The sequence below is a fragment of the Pteronotus mesoamericanus genome, unplaced genomic scaffold (assembly GCF_021234165.1).
Source record: "Pteronotus mesoamericanus isolate MK-2021 breed Mesoamerican mustached bat unplaced genomic scaffold, CSHL_Meso_final contig_130, whole genome shotgun sequence".
NCBI classification, from domain to species: Eukaryota; Metazoa; Chordata; class Mammalia; order Chiroptera; family Mormoopidae; genus Pteronotus; species Pteronotus mesoamericanus.
The window spans coordinates 6,253,886-6,272,873 of NW_026555060.1; the positions used below are offsets into that span (position 1 = coordinate 6,253,886).

Genomic DNA, 18,988 nt, shown 5'->3' on the forward strand with positions numbered 1-18,988 from the left:
GATGTACACTGGACAATTCACTCAGCCTTTTCCTTCAATCCTATTCTCTCATCTATAGAATAAGGGCGGTGGTACCTTGTTTGCAGGGTGCCAGGAGGAGCAGTGAGATCGTGAGGGCATGGAGGGCCTGGAGGAGGCCAGGCCTTTGGCGGTACCTTGGTCCCTTTCCCTTCCCTGCCTCCACCTGTGGTACCACGCTATTCTATGAAGACATGTGTACAAGAACATGATGTTAACTTGCCGTGCTATTCAGGCTCCCTTGTCAGCAAACTGAACAAAGACATTTTCAGTTATACATAGCTGTTATCTTTTCATCTGTGATTCATGCTTTTCTTTTTGTAGCCAAATGATATTCTTGCGGCTGATGCCTTCAGGTTTATCATCTTGAGGCAGCAGCAGGAGGAGGAGATCAGGTACAAACTAATCACTCCAGGACGCTGACATGGGAAACTACGTAGGCCCTTGGTATGGAAAATAACACCCGTAAGGGGGTGTTATAATAGGTTTCAAACAGAGTGGTTTGCCTTTTTTGCTTTTATTTAGCATTAATTTGTATTTTGTCCTCTTGAATGAAGAGAATTTCATGTAAACACAAGGATTCAATCTTTTCTTTACAATGTGTTACATGAGAAGTTTTACATGAATTTTAAAATGAGACCAAATGAAGAAGGTATTGTTTATCTAAGCTGTCTGAGGAAAGGCACTTGGGGAAAGAATTGAACCGTAAAATGACCTTATGAAAGTTATTGATTTGTTTCTTTATGGTGCCTTGCCAAACAAGAACCATTACTTCCATGTCCAAACTGGAGCTGGGTCAAAGAACCCTTTTTTATGGATTATGTTTCCTGAAAACCAGACTTGTCAGGAAAATGAACCTCCAGAAATGAAGACATGAATCCTAGTTGAATACTGTGGCTCTTTTATTGCTTTGAAGGACAAGTAGGGAACATGGTTAATTTTTAAAAACCTCACTGAGTGCAAGAAAGTTTGGGGATAAAGTGAGAAGTTTAGATAAAAGGTTCATCACTATGTATTTGGTAGATGGTTGTAAGTAACTCCATTACCCTATGCTAGCTCCAAAGCTCCAATTCTAACTGTGTTCCTCTACCTTATATTAAAAAAAATAACTTTAGAAGATCACAGAAATTTCATCTGTTATGTGTGAAAACTGTTCTAGGCTTTAGGGGCACAGTAGTGAACAAAAACAAAATTCCTGCTCTCCTTAGCTTTCATTCTATTGGAGATGAGAGATGCCATAAATAAGCAACTGTACAATATAATGTCAAGTGGTGAGTGCTAGGAATAAAACAGAGTAAAAGAATAAATTGACAACAAGATATGTTTGAGGAGGTGGTGTTTGGGCAGCTGCATGAATGAAGGGCAACAATAAGCCATGTTGATATTTGGGGGAAGGGTGAGCCAAGCAGAGAGAATGGCATGTTCTAAGGCCCTGAGCTGGGAACATACTTGGTAATTCTAAAAATAGCAATAAAAACAGGGTAGCTAGAGCATGGTAGAAATGGTTTGAGAGAGACAGCAGGAAATGAGGTCAGAGAGAGAACTAAGAAGATACTGGAACTTTTTAAGCAGTAGAGAAGGTGCCATGAGTATGACAGTTCTGTCCTGAAGCCATCTCTGCACCTTGGAGCCCGGCTTGTGCTAAGATATATTCCCCAGAAGGTGCTTGGGGAGACTCTCAGCACCCACCTCCTCCCTGGTGCTTCCAACCACTGCCCTTTGTCAGCCTTGAACTTGAACCCTCACACACGTTCTCCAGCTGGGTCCTCCCATTTGATTCAAGATACCTTTGGGTCTCCTAAGGGCCTACCATAAGAACAGAAGTTTGATGCCAGAAGATTCACCAAAACTAGGAAAGGAAACTGAAGAAAAAAAAGGGAGACTGTTGTGCCATCTTTCAGGAAAGAGGTATACAGGGACTTGAGGCTCAAATTTGCCCACAGACATTCCCCCTAACTCCAGGAAGTTGGGAGTCCTGGTCAAACTCTTCCCACCTGAGAGGCTCTCATCAGCTCTCTATCCCAACAATAGGTTACCTGGAGGTATCTTTAGGAATCTGAGATTTCTGTGAAAATACTTTATGTAGAGAAATATGTTTTATTGAATAAATGGGAAATATGTATATTCATTATTACTGGTCAAGCTTTTCTAGGAAATTTTAATATGCCAAAAATCATGTTACATATTTTTATTACTGAAAAAATAGAAAATATGGATAAGAATAAAGGAAAAAACTAAAAATCACCTAGAATCCATGCCCAGGAATGACTACCCTTCACCTACTGGTTTATATAATTCCATACTTTGTTTCCATGCATATATTTTCTTTTCTTTTTTAAAGAAAGGCATATTTTGCATACTATTTTGTAACTTGAAAGCACTGCTTTGGGGGAGCTTATTCCTTCTCTCTCATTTTTGGTGTAAGAAACCAAGAGAATTTAAAATGAGATGAATTAATCAATAATTAAAGTTGGGTTACTGTAGCATTTAGATGAAAGAAAATTTATGTTGACAGTTGATATACTGCTCCTATAGAATACTATAAATAATTTCCCCCAGAAATTTGAGTACTGATGAGGAATATAGTCATTGTTTACTGTTAGTACTAATTAAATGTTCAATAAATACTTAATCAAGTGAAATAAGGTTTTCTTTTTTTTCTTGAAGCATTTTGCTATTCCTATAAAAATATTTGGGCATTGTATTATTTGCAAGAACATTTTATTAACATATTATTGAAAATATAAAAAGCTCTTTAAACAGATCATATTTTCATTGCTTTTCAGGTTTTTCAAAATCTAGTTCTTCAATCTATATTTTAGAGAATAACAATTTTAAGACTATTTCTTTTGCAGAGTATCAGATTGGAAAATAGGATTCTAAAGCTACAGAATTTCAATAGTAACATGGAAAATCTGTAACTTATTTTACAATGTTATTTCTTTGGTCTTTATGACTTTATCCAAAGTTTTAGCTATTGAGGAACTCTAGTATCCCTACTGTCATAAAGCAATTTTATGGGACCATAGAAATTGATTCTTAAAGTTTTAGACCTAAAAAAAATATATGGCCATCTGCTCAGGCATTGGTAAAGGGCTTACTTTATTTAAAAATTAACTACAAATTATTTACTCTATGAGAACATTATTATCAGGACTTTTTTGGATAAGTCTGATGCCTAGATGAAGGACTTTTTGTAAACACAGTTTAATCGAGTGAAGTGGTAACATTCAACATGGGGATTTTGTAGTGACATCATTTAAATGTTGTTTTGCCAAGGTCTTGCATCCTAACTGGGGTATCTCAATTCATATGGACAGGTAATATCTTGAAGGTAAGAAAATACTCAAGGTTGTTCATTAATGAATTCATCCAACACTCAGGAACAGGGTTGGTTGATGGGGATGTACAAAGAGGAATAAAACGACATCTCCTTCCTTGAAGAGTCATAGCCTGGTGGGAAGGCAGATACGCAAACAAATTCAGGAAGGTTTCCTGGGTCCAAATAAATTTAACTTGTAATTTACGTAAAGAAAAATTAGGGTTCTACGAATGAAAGTGAAAAATTATTCCGTGTTTTTAGAAGTCTACTGTTTAGAGTTTAGTAAGCCAAATCCAGTGGTGGAGAGCTGCTGAAAAGAGTAATGGACTATTTTGGAGCCTGGGGTCACTGAGGAAATAACTGAGGTGCAGAGAAGAACCTGATGCCCAGTGGGAGAATGCTGCCTTCTAGATAGTAAACATGACTGGCGCCTAAGAGCCATACTGACCTGAAGGGAGTACGAGGAGCTGGTAGAGCCACCCGGTGCCTGAGTGAAGACATGGATTCATGGTTACATCAGCTTAGCGAGACAGAGGCTTTCCCAGTTACCTCAGCAGTCATGCAAATGCCGTCTCCTCGTAGGGCTTCATTCCTCCCTTCTACTGCAAGGCCCTGGATCTTTTCAGTGCTAGGGCCCCAATTCAGTAATAATTTCACTTTGTTTCACCTGTGTAGTCTGGACGAGGAAGATGCAAAACTCAAGGTGTGTATGGACTATTTTCACTCTGAGAAAAGGAAATGTTTACAATAATTGTTAAATGCCTGTGACATCATAGAAAGCATTTGGATTAAAAAATAAATTACATTGAATAGACCCTTAGTAATTTCCAGGTACTTTTCAGATCTCTTTAAATACATCATCTCATTTCATTCTTTCACTAACTCTATGAATTAAGCACTTTATCGTCCCTACAACTGAGGATCCTGGAACACAGACACCTTAACTTGATAAGGGACTCATCATTAATAAATGGTGACCAGAATTCAAGCACAGGACAGGCAGCCTGAGTTCTTAGATCTCATAGAGCTTTGTGAACTTGGGCAAATTGCTCCATCTCTTTATCGAATCCTCATCAGTAAAATGGGAATAGTTATACTAAGGATAGTGTCAACTCCATATGGTTGTCATGCAGGTAAGTGCTTTGCAAAACAGCATAATGTGCGCTTACATCCCCTTCTGCTGGGTTCAGCTCTCTAGGATGATGGCAGAGCTTGAGAAAGCAAACCAGGCCACCCTCCTCCAGTACCACAAAGGCCTCCTATCATCAGTGTTCTCTGCTTCAAGAGTCAGGCTTGAGATAATGACCAATAAATGGTAGCTGCTGGCTTTGTGAAGTTGTCATTTTTATTTAATCTGTATCCTGAAACTAATGTTGTTTTCTTGAAATCAGTAGGAAACATATTACATTGTGCTTGGGAATGGAATTTGTTTTTTCTCACCTACTTGTCATCACTGTTTGGTTGAGTAGACATTGTTGGCACACTATTGCCAATTTCAAAGGAATGCACTATAACAATAAAGAAAAAGAAATTCAGAGCTTTTCCAAGTCAGCTTCTGGTACTCATTTGCTGTGACTCTGATTTTTTTGTGAATTGGCTACTGGAAATGCAATCTCACCTCAGATGTATTTTATATTTCTTAAATGACTTTGGTTTTGAGGCACAGTCCCAAAGAGATTATATATGCATTTAACATTTCTCAACCCTGAAAGGATGACTTCATTTTTGCTTGGGAGTGTTGTGCACATCCCTGTAAATCAGTACAGTGTTGGTATATTGGACATGGTCCCTCAGAGAAACAGAACCAATAGGAGACGTTATTTTTAAGGAGTTGGCTTGTGCAGTTGTGGCAGCCAGCAAATTCCAAGTTTGTAGGGCAGGCTGGCATGTTGAAAATTCAAGAGATGAAGCTGAAATTTTGAAATTTGTAAGGCAGATTAGTAGTATAGAAATTCCAGCAGAATTTTTGTGTTACAGTTTTGAGGCTGAATTCCTTCCTCTCCAGGAAACCTCAGTTTTTACTCTAAAAACCTTCAACTGATTGGATTAGGCTCACCCGCATTATCGAGGGTAATCTCTTTTACTTATTTAATCAAGTGATTGTAAGTGTTAATCACATCTATAAAATATCTTCACAGCAACACCTAGGCTGGTGTTTGAGCAGACAACGAGGCACCATATCCTAGCCACATGCTGACACATAATAATAACCATTACATTGGATTTCCGCCTTTTGGTGTGAAAGTGTTGCTAGCATCTGCCTGTTTTCCAGCTCATCTAGTTCAAATCGAATGCTGGTGTTCTGATGACTCTATCAGGAAATTGGGCACTGCTCTTACTCTGCCCCAAAGTATTTTAATAGCACTTCACTTGGTTGACTGAGGAAAAAAAAAAGGATGAGAATTTTTAGAAAGAAATGTCTTTACTAAGCTGCTTATGAACTGTGAACCTGCTACAGAATCCCAGCCTATGCAACTCCGAAACAGACATGTGGGCCGGATTGCCCACCACCAAGACTCCCAGTGCCGGAGTTTGGCAAAAAGTAAAGGAACTGTTTATTTAAAAGTTATACAGATTTAGAATACTGATGGAATTCTGCCATTAAGTCCCACTCTCTTTAACACACACACATACTCGCGTGCGTGCGCGCGCGCACACACACACACACACTCACTCATTCCTGCCTCCCTTTTGCAACATCAGGCCAGTTTCAGAATATGCCAGTCAGAGGTACCACCTTTCAGGAAAAAACACCCAGAAGTCTGTGGCTTCCCATCCCAGGTCATAGCTCTGCCTCTCAGACATCTCCCATTAATCTGTGTTTGGCCGGACGAGTCCTGCAATCCCCAGCACCATCAACCATGTCACCCTGTTCTTCAGCTCTTATTCCAAAACCACGTGGCACCTCGTCACGGAGGGCTGATGGCGGTCCTTCTGTACCTTTTCAACCCACATGGCCAAGAGAGCAATGGCTGCCGTGCCTAGTTTAAATCCCGGCCCAGAGCTTCCAGCACGACCCCATTTCTGACTCGTCCCACAATGGGCTACAGTCTGCCAGTCCTCCAGTATCTTACATTCATTCAGCTGCCATTCCCAGGCCTGGCAAGCATCTCCTTGTAACAAAGGGGAACTGCCTCCCTGCTTCTCATGCTGGCGCTGTAACCAGGGCACTGCCTCCCGGCCTAATGCATGCACTGTAAACTCCCAGGTAAGTCACAAGCCAGGATACATTCAGAAAGTTACGCCCATCTTCCTTGCCACAGTGGCAGGCACTGCTATTTAATATAACCATGAAGCTAGCCAAGTTGTCATAGTAATGCAAAGTAACTCTCAGTGACCATCCTGTGCTTCTCCATCCTCCAAGCCAGGTTAGTGGGGGTTTTTCCGAGATTTTCAGGCACCCCGAGTTCTGAACCCTGTTACAAACCTTGGTTTATGAGGGATCTGCAGTCACAGCCAAGGACAGTGCCTGCTTTGATGGGCTTCCATTCTGCTCTAGCAAGCTAATAGGAATGTAAACAAATGCAGGAAACGGTGGGGTCATAGAGTATCAGCGAAGAGCCACACCCAAGTGTGGGTGTGCGGGGTTAAGGGTTAGGTAATATTTATCCTTGAGGTGGAGGCTTAAAGGAAGAATGTTGGTTTGCAGACTGTCTCTGGGAAGGGAAGGAGTGGGGATCCCTGGGAGAGGGTAATGTGTGAGACCAGATAAGGGAGGCTGGGACTGTCCAATGGCTTGACCAACTTGAGAGGATCGATGCAAGTCTCAGGACTCTGAGATTTGCCAAGACCAGGGAGAAAGGCGAGTGCCTGATTATGACACCTACACTTTATCCCATCAGAGGTAAAGATGAGCCACATCATAGCTTTAAACCAGAGGATAATATGAACAGCATTCTTAAAAGAGGTTAAGTATTTAAAACGCAGCCAAACAGGATAGCCGTTTTCAACCCCTATAATATAGGATTTAAGTTAGGAGACCTCTGGGAAAATATATTTCACTACGGTCTACGGTATCTTCACTGCTTCAATTTGAAGCGATCATTGCAGCCTTGCAAAGGATAGAAACTGGCCTCTGTGGGTTCTCGGTGGTAGTTGGGTTCAAAGGTGCTTCAGAAGGGGCACAATTGAAATATGGATTCAGCCTGATGGATGGTGGGAAATAAGAAGGACGTTTCTGAGATGTTTTTACACTGAGCCCAGTTTCACTTTTCTGTTATGACCATTACCTTCTTATCCAGTTTGTTGAGAACTAATACAGTGTCATCAATTTATATTTACTTAATACTCTCATGATCCTAATCCAAAATAAGTTGTGAGATCCTTATGGATCATGCTTTATTTGTACTCCCATATGCCTAGCATGCAGCCGGACACAAAATAGTCACTCAATGTTGTTGGGGAAAAGCCTCAAAAGTCTAAATGCAGGATCAGTTCTGAAAAACCGACATGTGGCCTTATTCAAATTTGTAAGAGCTTTAATAGGAGAAACTTACATACACAGGCAAAGCAGCTGTTCCCAGTGGTGGCAGGCCAGGAAAAATCCATACCCCTCCCAGGACAGGATCCATGTTATAGGGGGTAATACTAAATCCAAAGGGTGGGCAGTCACATAGACCATCAGAAAGGACAACGCATGTCTAAGTTAACAAATAACATCAGGCAGTTATCACACTATATACATTCATTAACCTCCTTCCTGGGGCAAGATGGTTATCTTTGGGCAGCATTCTGGTTTTCTGGGTAGTCAGCCAAGCCTGAGGCTACGGAGAGTTAAGCAGTCACAGAGAGTTAAACAGAGTCCAACATTTCCCAGATGCCTTTGCTGCTGGAGCCATATTGCATCTCTGAGTTCCCCTATTAGTGTGTTGGCTGAACTGCCTTAAAAATTTTGAACTACTTACTCAAGCCCTTCTTGTTTCTGATGAGCATTAAAGTATGTAGTAGCAAAGGGCTGGGAAATGCTGGTTAGTGCCAGCCCAAGTGTCATTTTCCTTTAAACAGGCTCTGATGATTTCTGCTGCTTAAACAAGAAACTTCAAGTCAGAGAGCAGCTTGTCCGCCTGACGTTTCAGGTCAATCGATGGTTTTTACTCTGGGTATTGACAGCTCTCTGCTGCATGCCCTTGTCTTTGGCTACGTGGGTTGACTGTGGTTAAATGGATTATACTGCTTTCACTGCCTCTGGAGGTTTAATCAGTGCCCAGCAAGCACTATGTGTGCCTGTGACTTTTCCTTTGCCTTTTAATTGTTCAGGCTCTGGGGCTGTTGATGGTGCAGCCTTCGTGTGCTCACACCTTGACTGATCAGTTTTTAACTCAGAGCTTATGCTTCTTTGCAGGACGCCACAATTTGGAAGCCTGATTCATGCCAGAACTGCCGTTGCCATGGTGATATTGTTATCTGCAAACCTGCTGTTTGCAAAAACCCTCAGTGTGCCTTTGAGAAGGTATGATATGCTAAATATGTCCTAAATGTATTGGTAAAGTCAGTGAAAAGTAGGGGTTTTGCATCTTTTCAGCCATCTAGTTTTGACATTTATCCTGAACTAATTGGAAGCTTTATGAAATGTGGGAGAGACATTTTGTGTATTGTATTTAAGAATATCTTAATTTCTGTTTATTGAGCGTTTAGTACTCTGGAGCAGACACTTAGTTAAAAGTTTTACAAATAACATTCCATTCACTGTTATGTAGGGTAGATATCTTTATCCCCACTTTACAGATGAGCTAAGTGAAACCTAGAGATTTTAAGCAATTTAACCATGATTATGCAATTCAGAAACCAACTGCTGCCCAGAGATTTTTTCTGGGTCTGACAGTTGCCAAAGCTACTGATACTAACCCCAGCATTTACAAGCCATTGAATGGATTGAAAGTCAGGATCAACTTTCTTTTTTGGCTTTTGTGGCCAATTTATTAAACTATTTTTTAAAATTTCCAAATTACTTATCCTATTTAGGATCGACTTCTTAAAGATGATTTTCTGAAAACATTCTTTGTTCTGATTGTGTTATTGTGCTGCCTTGAGGGTTTTGACTCAAGAAATCTCCTGGTATTTGACCAAGTGTGTGAGGAATTATTCATCCTGTCCCTTCTGTTAAAAATGTTTAGGTTTTTTTTCTAAGTACATATCTTTGCTGTTAGAATATTTTTTTCCAGGTGCTGACTCTTTTCTTTTTAAGTGAGTCTATTAAAGTAAAAAAGCTTAAGCTTCAAATGTGAACATTTGAAACTCCCTGGAGAAGACCAATTATTTTTTCTAAAAAAGCATTCTGTCAATTTCACAAGCACATTTTATTTTTTTTCAGTTTTCTTCCTCCCCTGACAATAATTAATCTTGAGCTTTTATATTTATCTAGTGCTAATAAATTTGTTTGTTTCTAACTTTCCCATGAAGGTTCTGTGTATCTTTAAGGTATTACTCTGTTTCTGCATGGGCATCTTTCTGAGAAGCTGTGTATATCATGTATTGGTAAATTTGATAATATTTTGTTGTGTGTTATAGAACTTTCTATTTTATGGAGTGAACACTCCTAAAAGATCACTATTTAACTTGCTGAGTAATTCATGTCAAAATCTGAGCTGGTCATGTGAACGGCCATGACAACATGAAAATATGCCCTCCTCCATGTCACATGAATAATTGCGATATCACAGAAAAAGCCCTGAATTAAATGTTATAAGACATAGAGTATATTGCTGAAAACTAAATGTGTTCTATACCAGGGGTCAACTGACAGAATCCAGCCTGTATGAGCTGTGAACAAAGAATGCTTTTTGCATTTTGAAATGGTTGGAAATGATCAACAGAGAACAATATTTAGTGATGTGAAAATTAACTTTCAGTATCCATAAATAAAGTTTTATTGAAACACAGACAGACTCATTTATTTATGTATTGCATTATAGTGATAAGAGTTGTGTAGCTGTGATGCAGACCAAAGGCTAAGTATTTACTGTCTGGCCCTTTGCAGGAAAAGGTTCTGACCCTTGATCTATACCAAACGTGATTTTTATCTCTTACTTATTTGTTCCTCTCCTAATTTCTCTCATCTCAAAAAATGGCAACTCCCTTCTTTCTGTTTCTCATGCCTGAAAACAGCATCAGCCTCTATTCTCCACTTTCTCCCACATCCCACATCCAGGATACTAGCCAATCTGCCAGCTCTTCATGAAAGCACTGCATTCCATATGCAGCTTCTCTGCTCTTACTCTGGTTCCACCTGTTACCATATTTTGCTTCCTTCTCACAGTAACCTCTTAACTTACTTCACTGTTTCTGTACTTGCCTTTCCCACTATAATCTTGATATAGTAGCCAGAGTGATCCTATTGAAATTGAAGTCAGATCATATTGGCTCCATCCCTAAATCCCTGCAATGGCTTTTCTTCTCATAGTAACTCCTCACAGTGTCCTTTAAGGTGCTACTGTACCCTTTTAATTAACCAACTGTCCTCTTCTTTGCTCATTCTGCTTTAGATATCGCACCTGCTTGCTGTTCGCTGGATATGCTGGGCATACTTCTGCCATAGGGTCTTTGTGCTCTATGAAGAAAAACAGATTGTTTTCTTTATATATATCTTGATCTTTTACTTCCTTTAAGTTTTGCTTGAATGTCTTTGTAATTAAAATTGCAATCCTCTACCCGCTACTACACATTTCCTTGCCCTCTTCCATGCTTTAGTTTTCTTCTTGGCACTATCTACTGTCTGAAATACTTTATAATTTACTTATATTTCTTGTTTACCACCTCTTTTGTTCACTGTTTATCCTCAGTACCTGCAATAGCACCTGCCACATGGCAGGCACTCAATAAATATTATTTGACTGACTGTATGAATGAATGAGAGGGCTGTAGAATTTGTAAGTTCAAGGTTATGGAGAACCTTGTATAGTGTACTATGAAGCTTGGAATTTTATTTTTAAGACAATAGAATACTAATGAAGTTTTCAGGCATATGGATAGAATGGCCAGCTTTTCTTTTAGAACCATCTCTCTGGTTTTTAAAAGATACTATATAATATTAAAAATGAGGAGATTAGTTCAGAGACTGTGAGATTAATCCAGATGAGAGGATGAGTGCTTAAATCAGAGCACTGGTAGTGCTGGGATCAAAAGGAAAGGGCAGGTTCAAGAAATACTTAGGGGATAAATCAGGAGGACTGGATGGAGGTAGGAAGGCAAGGGGAAAAGAGAGGGAACTCCCATATTTATGACTTCATGACTAGTTGGTTAGCTGAGCCATCAACTGATATTGAGAATTTAGGAGAGTGGGGAAAACATCCTATCTGTGAGGGAAATAATGATTTCAGTTTGGGGCACATTGAATTTGAAGTGTCCACAGAGAAGCTGGGTGGATATTTCATAAGGACAGCTGGATATATGAGTCTAAAGCTCAGAGGAGGACGTAGGGTTGGAAGATAAATATAGATACAATTAGCATATAGACGGTAGTGTAAACTTTCAGAATTAATGAGCTCCTCCAAAGAGATTGTGTGAAAAAAGAGTACAAGGCCACAGATGGATTTGGGGGGATACAGTTATTTAAGGGGAAGTAAACATAAGAGAGGGAACCTAGGAAGAATAGAAAGACATGATCAAGAGGTAGGAGGTACAAAATGATCAGAGAAGAGAATAATATTATGGTAGCCAGGAGAGTAGGGAGTTTCCAGGAGGAGTCTGTAGCAACAGTGTTCATCATAGGTGAGCCAATAAGTGGGGGAGGACTTAATATTTGATGGCTGGATTTGATGGCACATGGGCCACTGGGGACCCCACTGAAGCTGGGCATTGAGGATAACAGAGTGACAGGAGTGGAAGCTGTATCACAGAGGTTTTTAGGAGTGGATGAAAAGTGGGGAAAGGAAGACAAACAAAGGCTGCACTTTCAGGGAGCTTCCCTGAGAGTGGAAGAAGAGAAAAGGGACATTTGGCAGACACCACTACTCCTGAAATTTCTATGAACTTCCCATCCCCAACCGGTGAACCTCCTGTATGTGTCATGGCACTTTGTCCGTACCCTTATTGCAGCCCTTGACCAGACTGCCAATGCCTGTTTTTCTGCTTCGTCCTCCAGACTCTTAGCTTCTTCAGGACAGGAACTTTGTCTTCTTCACTACTGCAACCCATCAAATTGCAGAGTGTATGGCACACAGACAATGCTCAGTCAATACTTGTAGAATGACCAAACAAAGGAAGGGAGAGGGTTTTTGTTTTTGTTTTTGATATTGAGGTGGATCCAGGCCCTGAAGATCCCTGTTTGGGTCCCAGCTGAGGTGGAGGCAGGCTCCAGTCCTGTAGAACTGCTCCGGGTCATCATGGATGGGAAAATAAAAATAAGATGTCCCATACACTTTTCTCAGTCTGCCAGGAGAAGAGGGGTAGCGATTCCCTCTAGTGGAGAAGGCCCCATGCCCCTGTGTCCAATGGCTCTTATTGAAAAGGTTATCAATGGGGGCTAGGTAGTAAGAATGTACAGGTGATCTCATTACATCAGTATGTTAATGTTTACAGAGAATAGATGATGTTTTGAAGAAAACAAATGGCATGAACACACCGATTTACATGGGTCCAAGATGAGACGAGTATACATAAGAACATAAACATAAAAGTGCCAAATGGTTTAGGGTCAGGGTCTGTGAGTGATGTAAATTTTCTTCCCAGCATGAGCCAGCCATCACAGCTTTTGAGGGAAAAACAAAGCATGCTAGAAGTAATTTACTTCTAGGCCCGATTTCCCCCAGGAACCACCTGATCCAATTTAGGGCTGCTTCCAGTATTGTTTTAAGCCTGAGCCAGGTTGGTGGAGCAGAGCCGCCAAGAGATAAGGAGACTTATTTCAGATAGAATGAGGACTCTGGCCATATCAAAGCTGAGGGGTGAGAGTCTTTTGCCCTTTCTTCATGTTCCCCGAGTCCTTCCCTGATGGCCCCTATGCGACTGTGCCTGTCTTAGGTTGCCCCTGCCATCAAGGGGTCTTATCTGTCATTGACTAGCCAGACATCCTTTGGGGCCAAGCAGGGTGATGTAAAGGAGGCAGGGGCACAGGGGGCAGGTTTTGGCTCCTCAGTGGCCTATTTTCCAAAAGCCTCCTTGCTTAGCTCTAGCCTTGGGGCCCTCTCACCTGTCGGCAAGGCTGCAGTTCCTGAAACCAGACAGGACGGTTCCCAACAGATATTAGCATGAGAGAGACATCATCACCTCAGGAAAGAAAAGGGAATGACCTCGAAGAAAGAGAGAAGTTGAAGATATGGGGAATGGGTTAGGAGGAGAGGAAGAATGAATTACTAAAAGTAGATTTGGAGAAGAACAGAGTGTGTGGGATCCAGAATATGGGGTTAGGAGGACAAGCTCATTCTCTAAAAGTGGAAAGAAAGAGCCATGGATGCACATAGATAGAGTTTAACTTGTGGGTATGAAGAGGGACAGGATACTGAGGGAGTTCATACTGAATGGGTCTACTTTATGAAGACTTTGAGGTTTTGTTGGGAGCTGGAGGAGAGTAGTGAATGTTACCTGTCACTGAGGGGAGAAAAGGACCAACTGAGGTCAAGGTAAAACATTTGTGATTGGTATTGAGGACGTACAGGGGCAGGGGACCATGAACCTGTAGCGGGTACAAAGAAAATCATGGTAGAATGATATTTTCAATCATGCTTACCAACCAGGTATGAGAAGGAATAAGGCAAATTGTGAAATAGATCCAGGATTGGGATTCTGCCACATAAATGGAGAAAAGGAATAGAGGTGCTCCCTGGCTGGTGTAGATCAGTGGATTGAACACTGGCTTGCAAAATGAGAGGCTGCCGATTCAGTTCCCTGTCAGGGCACATGCCTGGGTTGCTGGGCAAGTCCCCAGTTGGGGACATGCAAGACACAGCAAATTGGTGTTTCTCTCACATGTTGATGTTTCTCTTCCTCTCTTTCTCCCTTCCCTCCCCTCTCTCTAAAAATAAGAAAATACAATTTTGTTAAAAAAAGAATAGAGGTGCAGAAATGGTTGGCCATTGAGGATAGCAAATAGGAAAACTAGGTCAGCTGGGGGCTGAATGACTACAAGGAAAACAAGTGCTCAAAGGTATTTGAAGAATGTGAGATGGGTGGGAGTGAGGGTGAGAGAGAGCTAAAAGCTAAGAGGCTCAGATTCAGAGAGTTGAAAGTTTCTGGTACAGAATAATTGAGAGTGTGGACAGAACCTAAGATTGACCATGACCACAGGGAACTCAAGTGAAACAGAGGTGAAGAGTATTTGAATTGAGGTGATGAAGAATGCACAAAGATAGAATATTAAACTACTCACTTCCATGGACATTGAAGTTGTCCAGAATTAATTCTAGAAATAGGGCAGCAAAGAACTGAGACCCAGGTGCCGAGTATTTAGTGAGTGACTATGAAGGAATGATCAGAAAATTGGTGGATGTCATAATTGGAGAGTATGAAGTCTAAGGAGGTTCCTTATCTGTAATAATAATGTTGGGGTTGGACCAGATGACTGAGCCATAAGAAACTTTAACTCTAAGATCATACAAGTGTGTTGCAGAGCATTTGAGTTCTTTATTTTAAGTAATAAAGTAGATCATAGAATGCTAAAAATACAGGAGGCCTTTAGAGTTCACTTAGACTTTCTTATTTTGTAGACAAAGAAGCAGGCTTTTAGTGGTTTAGTCACTTGCTCAAAGACACAGAGCTATTAAGTGGCATAGTCATGATAGGGCCTTGGTCCCTGGCTAAATGATGGCTCAATGTGATTTCTACTCTACCATGTTGCTTTTAAGTTTTCCCTTGTGTTTCTCAGCAGCATGCATTGTTATTCAAATCCGCTGTGGTATATTTGCATTAGCTCATGGCACAAGGTAATGAATCCCCGTTGTACCCTAAATTATTATTATTAATGGGTTCTTATCATGTGCTAATTTTTTGCTCATGGATGGACTGGAAATAACCTGGTATCAATGGCAATTTTGATAGATTTATGTTATATATGTGTATATGAATGTATCTTCCTATTCATTCCATAACCTATATAATAGATTCTATATTCATAGCCTATATTCATATAGAATAGCTAGCTAGATAGGGAGAGAGAGAGAGAGAGGCAGAGACAAAGGCATTTAGAACCTTGACTATTTCATCCAGTCCTCTCATAAGGATCTCTGGAAAATGTGTAGGTATGGAGGACAATGTCATGCAAAGGGACACTGTGTTAGTATATGGGGTGGGATTTCAGCTGCAAACCTCAGTGCAGATAATAGTATTAACTGAATCAAGTTGTTGTGAGAGTTAAGTTACATATATATACATATAAACACACACACACACACACATATATAACCATATAAATCAGGACTGCCCGGAAGAAGTCCAACCATTGTTAATATGAGAACAATTTGCACAACATCGATATAACCTGGCAGCCAAGGAGAGTGGAGTGGAACGCGCATGTGTGAACGATGATGAGTTCACCATCAGTGGGGACAGTAGACACCATTGAGTGAGCATGTGTACTGTGTGGCCATCACATTCAAAAGGACTGAGCAAGTCGGGCAATGAATCTGCATCCAATTTTGCGTTAAGCTTGAACATTCCTCCATGGAAACTATTTGGATGATTAGAAAGTCGCAGCTGTGGACAACTGGTGATTGGCAGCTTCGTCCCAACAACACACCTACTCACGCATCACATCTCATGCAGTTTTTTGGTGAAATATCATGCAGGTGACTCAGCACCACTGCAGCCCAGATTTGGTGCCCTGTGACTTCTGGCTTTCCCCAAAACTAAAATGACCTTTGAAAGGGAAGATATTTCAAACCATCAGTGAGATTCAGGTAAATACGATAGGGCAGCTGATAGTGACTGGGAGGACTGTGTGAGGTTCCAAGGTGTCTACTTTGAAGGAGATTGAGACATTATTGTCCTATGTACAATGTTTCTTGGATCTTGTATCTTCTTCAATAAATGTCTCTATTTTTCATATCGCATGGCTCAGTACCTTCTGGACAGGGGTGGGCAAAAGTAGGATTACAGTTGTCAGTACACAAAATATAGTTTACCCCTTGTATTATATATTTTTCCATACTGACAACAATAAACCTACTTTTACATATATAAGCATACGTGTGTGTATGCACTTAGAAGAGTACCTGCTATTCTAAGTACTCAATAAGTATTAGCCATAATTATCAAATGATCATAATAATTATTGTTAGTTGGTTCTTCTAGATCTTAGGCAAGTGATCTTGCCCAGCTCCCCTAGTAATCTTCATTAATGTCTCTTGCTCATATGGCTACTTCCCAATGTTCTCCAATGCAGGCCCTGCAGGGGCAATGGCTTATGTGTTCCATTTAGACCACAGCCCACAGGGCTATGCAAGGTTACAAGGTTAGGTAGCAAGAATTCCTTGTCTCTCCTTCTCTAAGCACCCACATGCAGAATTTTTTGCTTTTCTGTAGTTCCAAATCACCTTTCATGTTCAATCAGAAGTTCAACTCACAATGGAGACCCCTCTACTGCCACATAAATATGGGATATTATATTTATGAAATGAGCTTTGAGGGCCAAATCTGAAAATAAGTTTTTATGTGAAACAAAGAAAGCTGTCATATATGGAATCTAATGAACAAAATGAGCTAACAAGCAAAATAGAAACAGATTCATAAGTAGAGAGCAGGTTGACAGCTGTTGGCGGGTGCTGGGTCGGGGAGTGAGGAGGGACTGAGCAAAAAAGAAAAAACTCATGGACATGAACAACAGTGTCGTGATTGCCAGGGGAGGGAGTGGTGAGAGGTATAGGGGGAAATGGGGGGAAAAATGGTGATGAGCAAAGACTTGACTTGGGCTGGTAAACAGACAATACAGTGTACAGATGATGTGTTGTAGAATTGTGAACCCAAAACCTGTATAATTTTGTTAACCAGTATCACCCCAATAAATTCAATAAAAAGGATAAAAAGAAGACTAATTTGGGGGCATATAATATCCCTTGAAATCTCCCATTCTACCTGCCTTTCTTCCCTGCTCCCTGTTTCCACGTTAGAATATAAGCAACCCTTGGTTTATCTCATTTCCTAGTTGTGTGAAATTCTTAGCGCAAATTAAGCAAATGTAGTGTCTACATTTTACTGTCTTAGTGGAAATTATACAAGTGTAGTTTTCTCTTGGGATTCAGAGGCCACTTTGCTGAAAAGTCATTAACATTGTGTAGTATGTAGAATTTTATAAGATCTCATATCTTATGTTTATCCTTTATAAAGCAAGTAGGAAGAATTTGGTGCTTATCGTTACTGGTGTATTTATCTGTTTTATGGATTAACAGTTGTAAAATCTTACTTCCATTTCTCACCCACTCTTGTGAATGTAGTTATATAAAATTACAATTCTCTTGTAGGCACAATTTTTTAAGTAGATGCATCCTAAAATAACAAGGAAACATTAACACACACACACACACACACACACACACACACACACACACTCTTTTCATTCCAGCAGCTGAATCCTCTGTAGACATCTATTCTGTGAACAAGTTATAATTTCCTGGCTAATACATGATTTCTTACCATTTTTGACCAAAATCACTCATTACCTGTTCTGCCGTGTCTCGAGACCTGAGGAAAACACACACACACACACACACACACACACACACACAGGGCGGAGGAATAAGACAAATCAGAGGACCTATAGGAGAGTCACTGGCCCCAAAGACAAACATAAGCTCTTTGCTTCATAGTTTTAATAACTCTTAGATAAATGGATTCTTCACGGTGGCAAATGGATGGTTAGTTAATGTGACAACTTCCCCATACATTCTGGGGTATCACATGGAAGTGGATTCCTTTGATGGTATCATGTCTTGTAGGAAACACAGTTGCAATTATAGAAGCCTGGAAAAACAATATAGATTTTTGCTGGAGCCCATGAATTCTACCCAGCTCCCCATAGTACCCGTGATACCCCAACAATGCTGTTTTCCTCTCCCAGCTTTGTCCTTTAGCCTGTGCCTTGCTGCTCTGTGTCCCAGGTCAAGGGGAACATCAGAACCACAGCTCCCACTGCTGACTGCTTCTGGCCTCTGTAACGAGGTCTGGAAAACCTGCCAGCTCTGTGGCCACCCCTCACCCCTACCCGAGTCAAGATATAGTTGCTTCTCTCACCCCCACTGTTTTTCTTTTGTGACACTCAGATGAAGTGTTTCTAGTGAATAAAATTCTTCATTACATGTGAAAAAATATCGACAATTTTCAAAGAATTTACTTCCATAAGGGGATTCATTTTATCTTTAAGAGAAATTCCTCTTGACTGAGAGAATCCTTTTTGTTAGTTTATGTGGTTTATCCTGTCTATTGTCGCCTGTGGGAACTCATGAGATTTAGTGGACCTGAGATGGCTTGGGATGGGATGAACCACTGTGATGGTGTTCATGGCCGCTGTTTTACACTGAGCTGTTTTAAATGCTCAGGGAGAAGTGCTTCAAATAGCTGCCAACCAGTGCTGCCCTGAGTGTGTGTCGACAACTCAAGGATCTTGCCATCATGAAGAGAAAATCCGTGCGGTAAGTGTTTTCTGACCCGTGGTTGATTCTCTGTCTGTAGGTCATTGACAAGAGAAAGCTGAATGTTAACCTTGTATTCACAAGAGAGGTTGTT

General features: G+C 40.6%; 1 protein-coding gene across 1 annotated transcript in view; it reads left to right on the plus strand.

Moving 5' to 3' along the window:
• The window catches only part of FRAS1 (Fraser extracellular matrix complex subunit 1), a 422,802-nt gene that overhangs the window by 141,085 nt on the left and 262,729 nt on the right, over positions 1 to 18,988 (plus strand). Inside the window, exons 3-4 of the mRNA XM_054591913.1 lie at positions 8,682 to 8,789; positions 18,802 to 18,894. Of these exons, the coding sequence (XP_054447888.1) occupies positions 8,682 to 8,789; positions 18,802 to 18,894 (201 nt within the window). The remainder of the gene's footprint in view (positions 1 to 8,681; positions 8,790 to 18,801; positions 18,895 to 18,988) is intronic.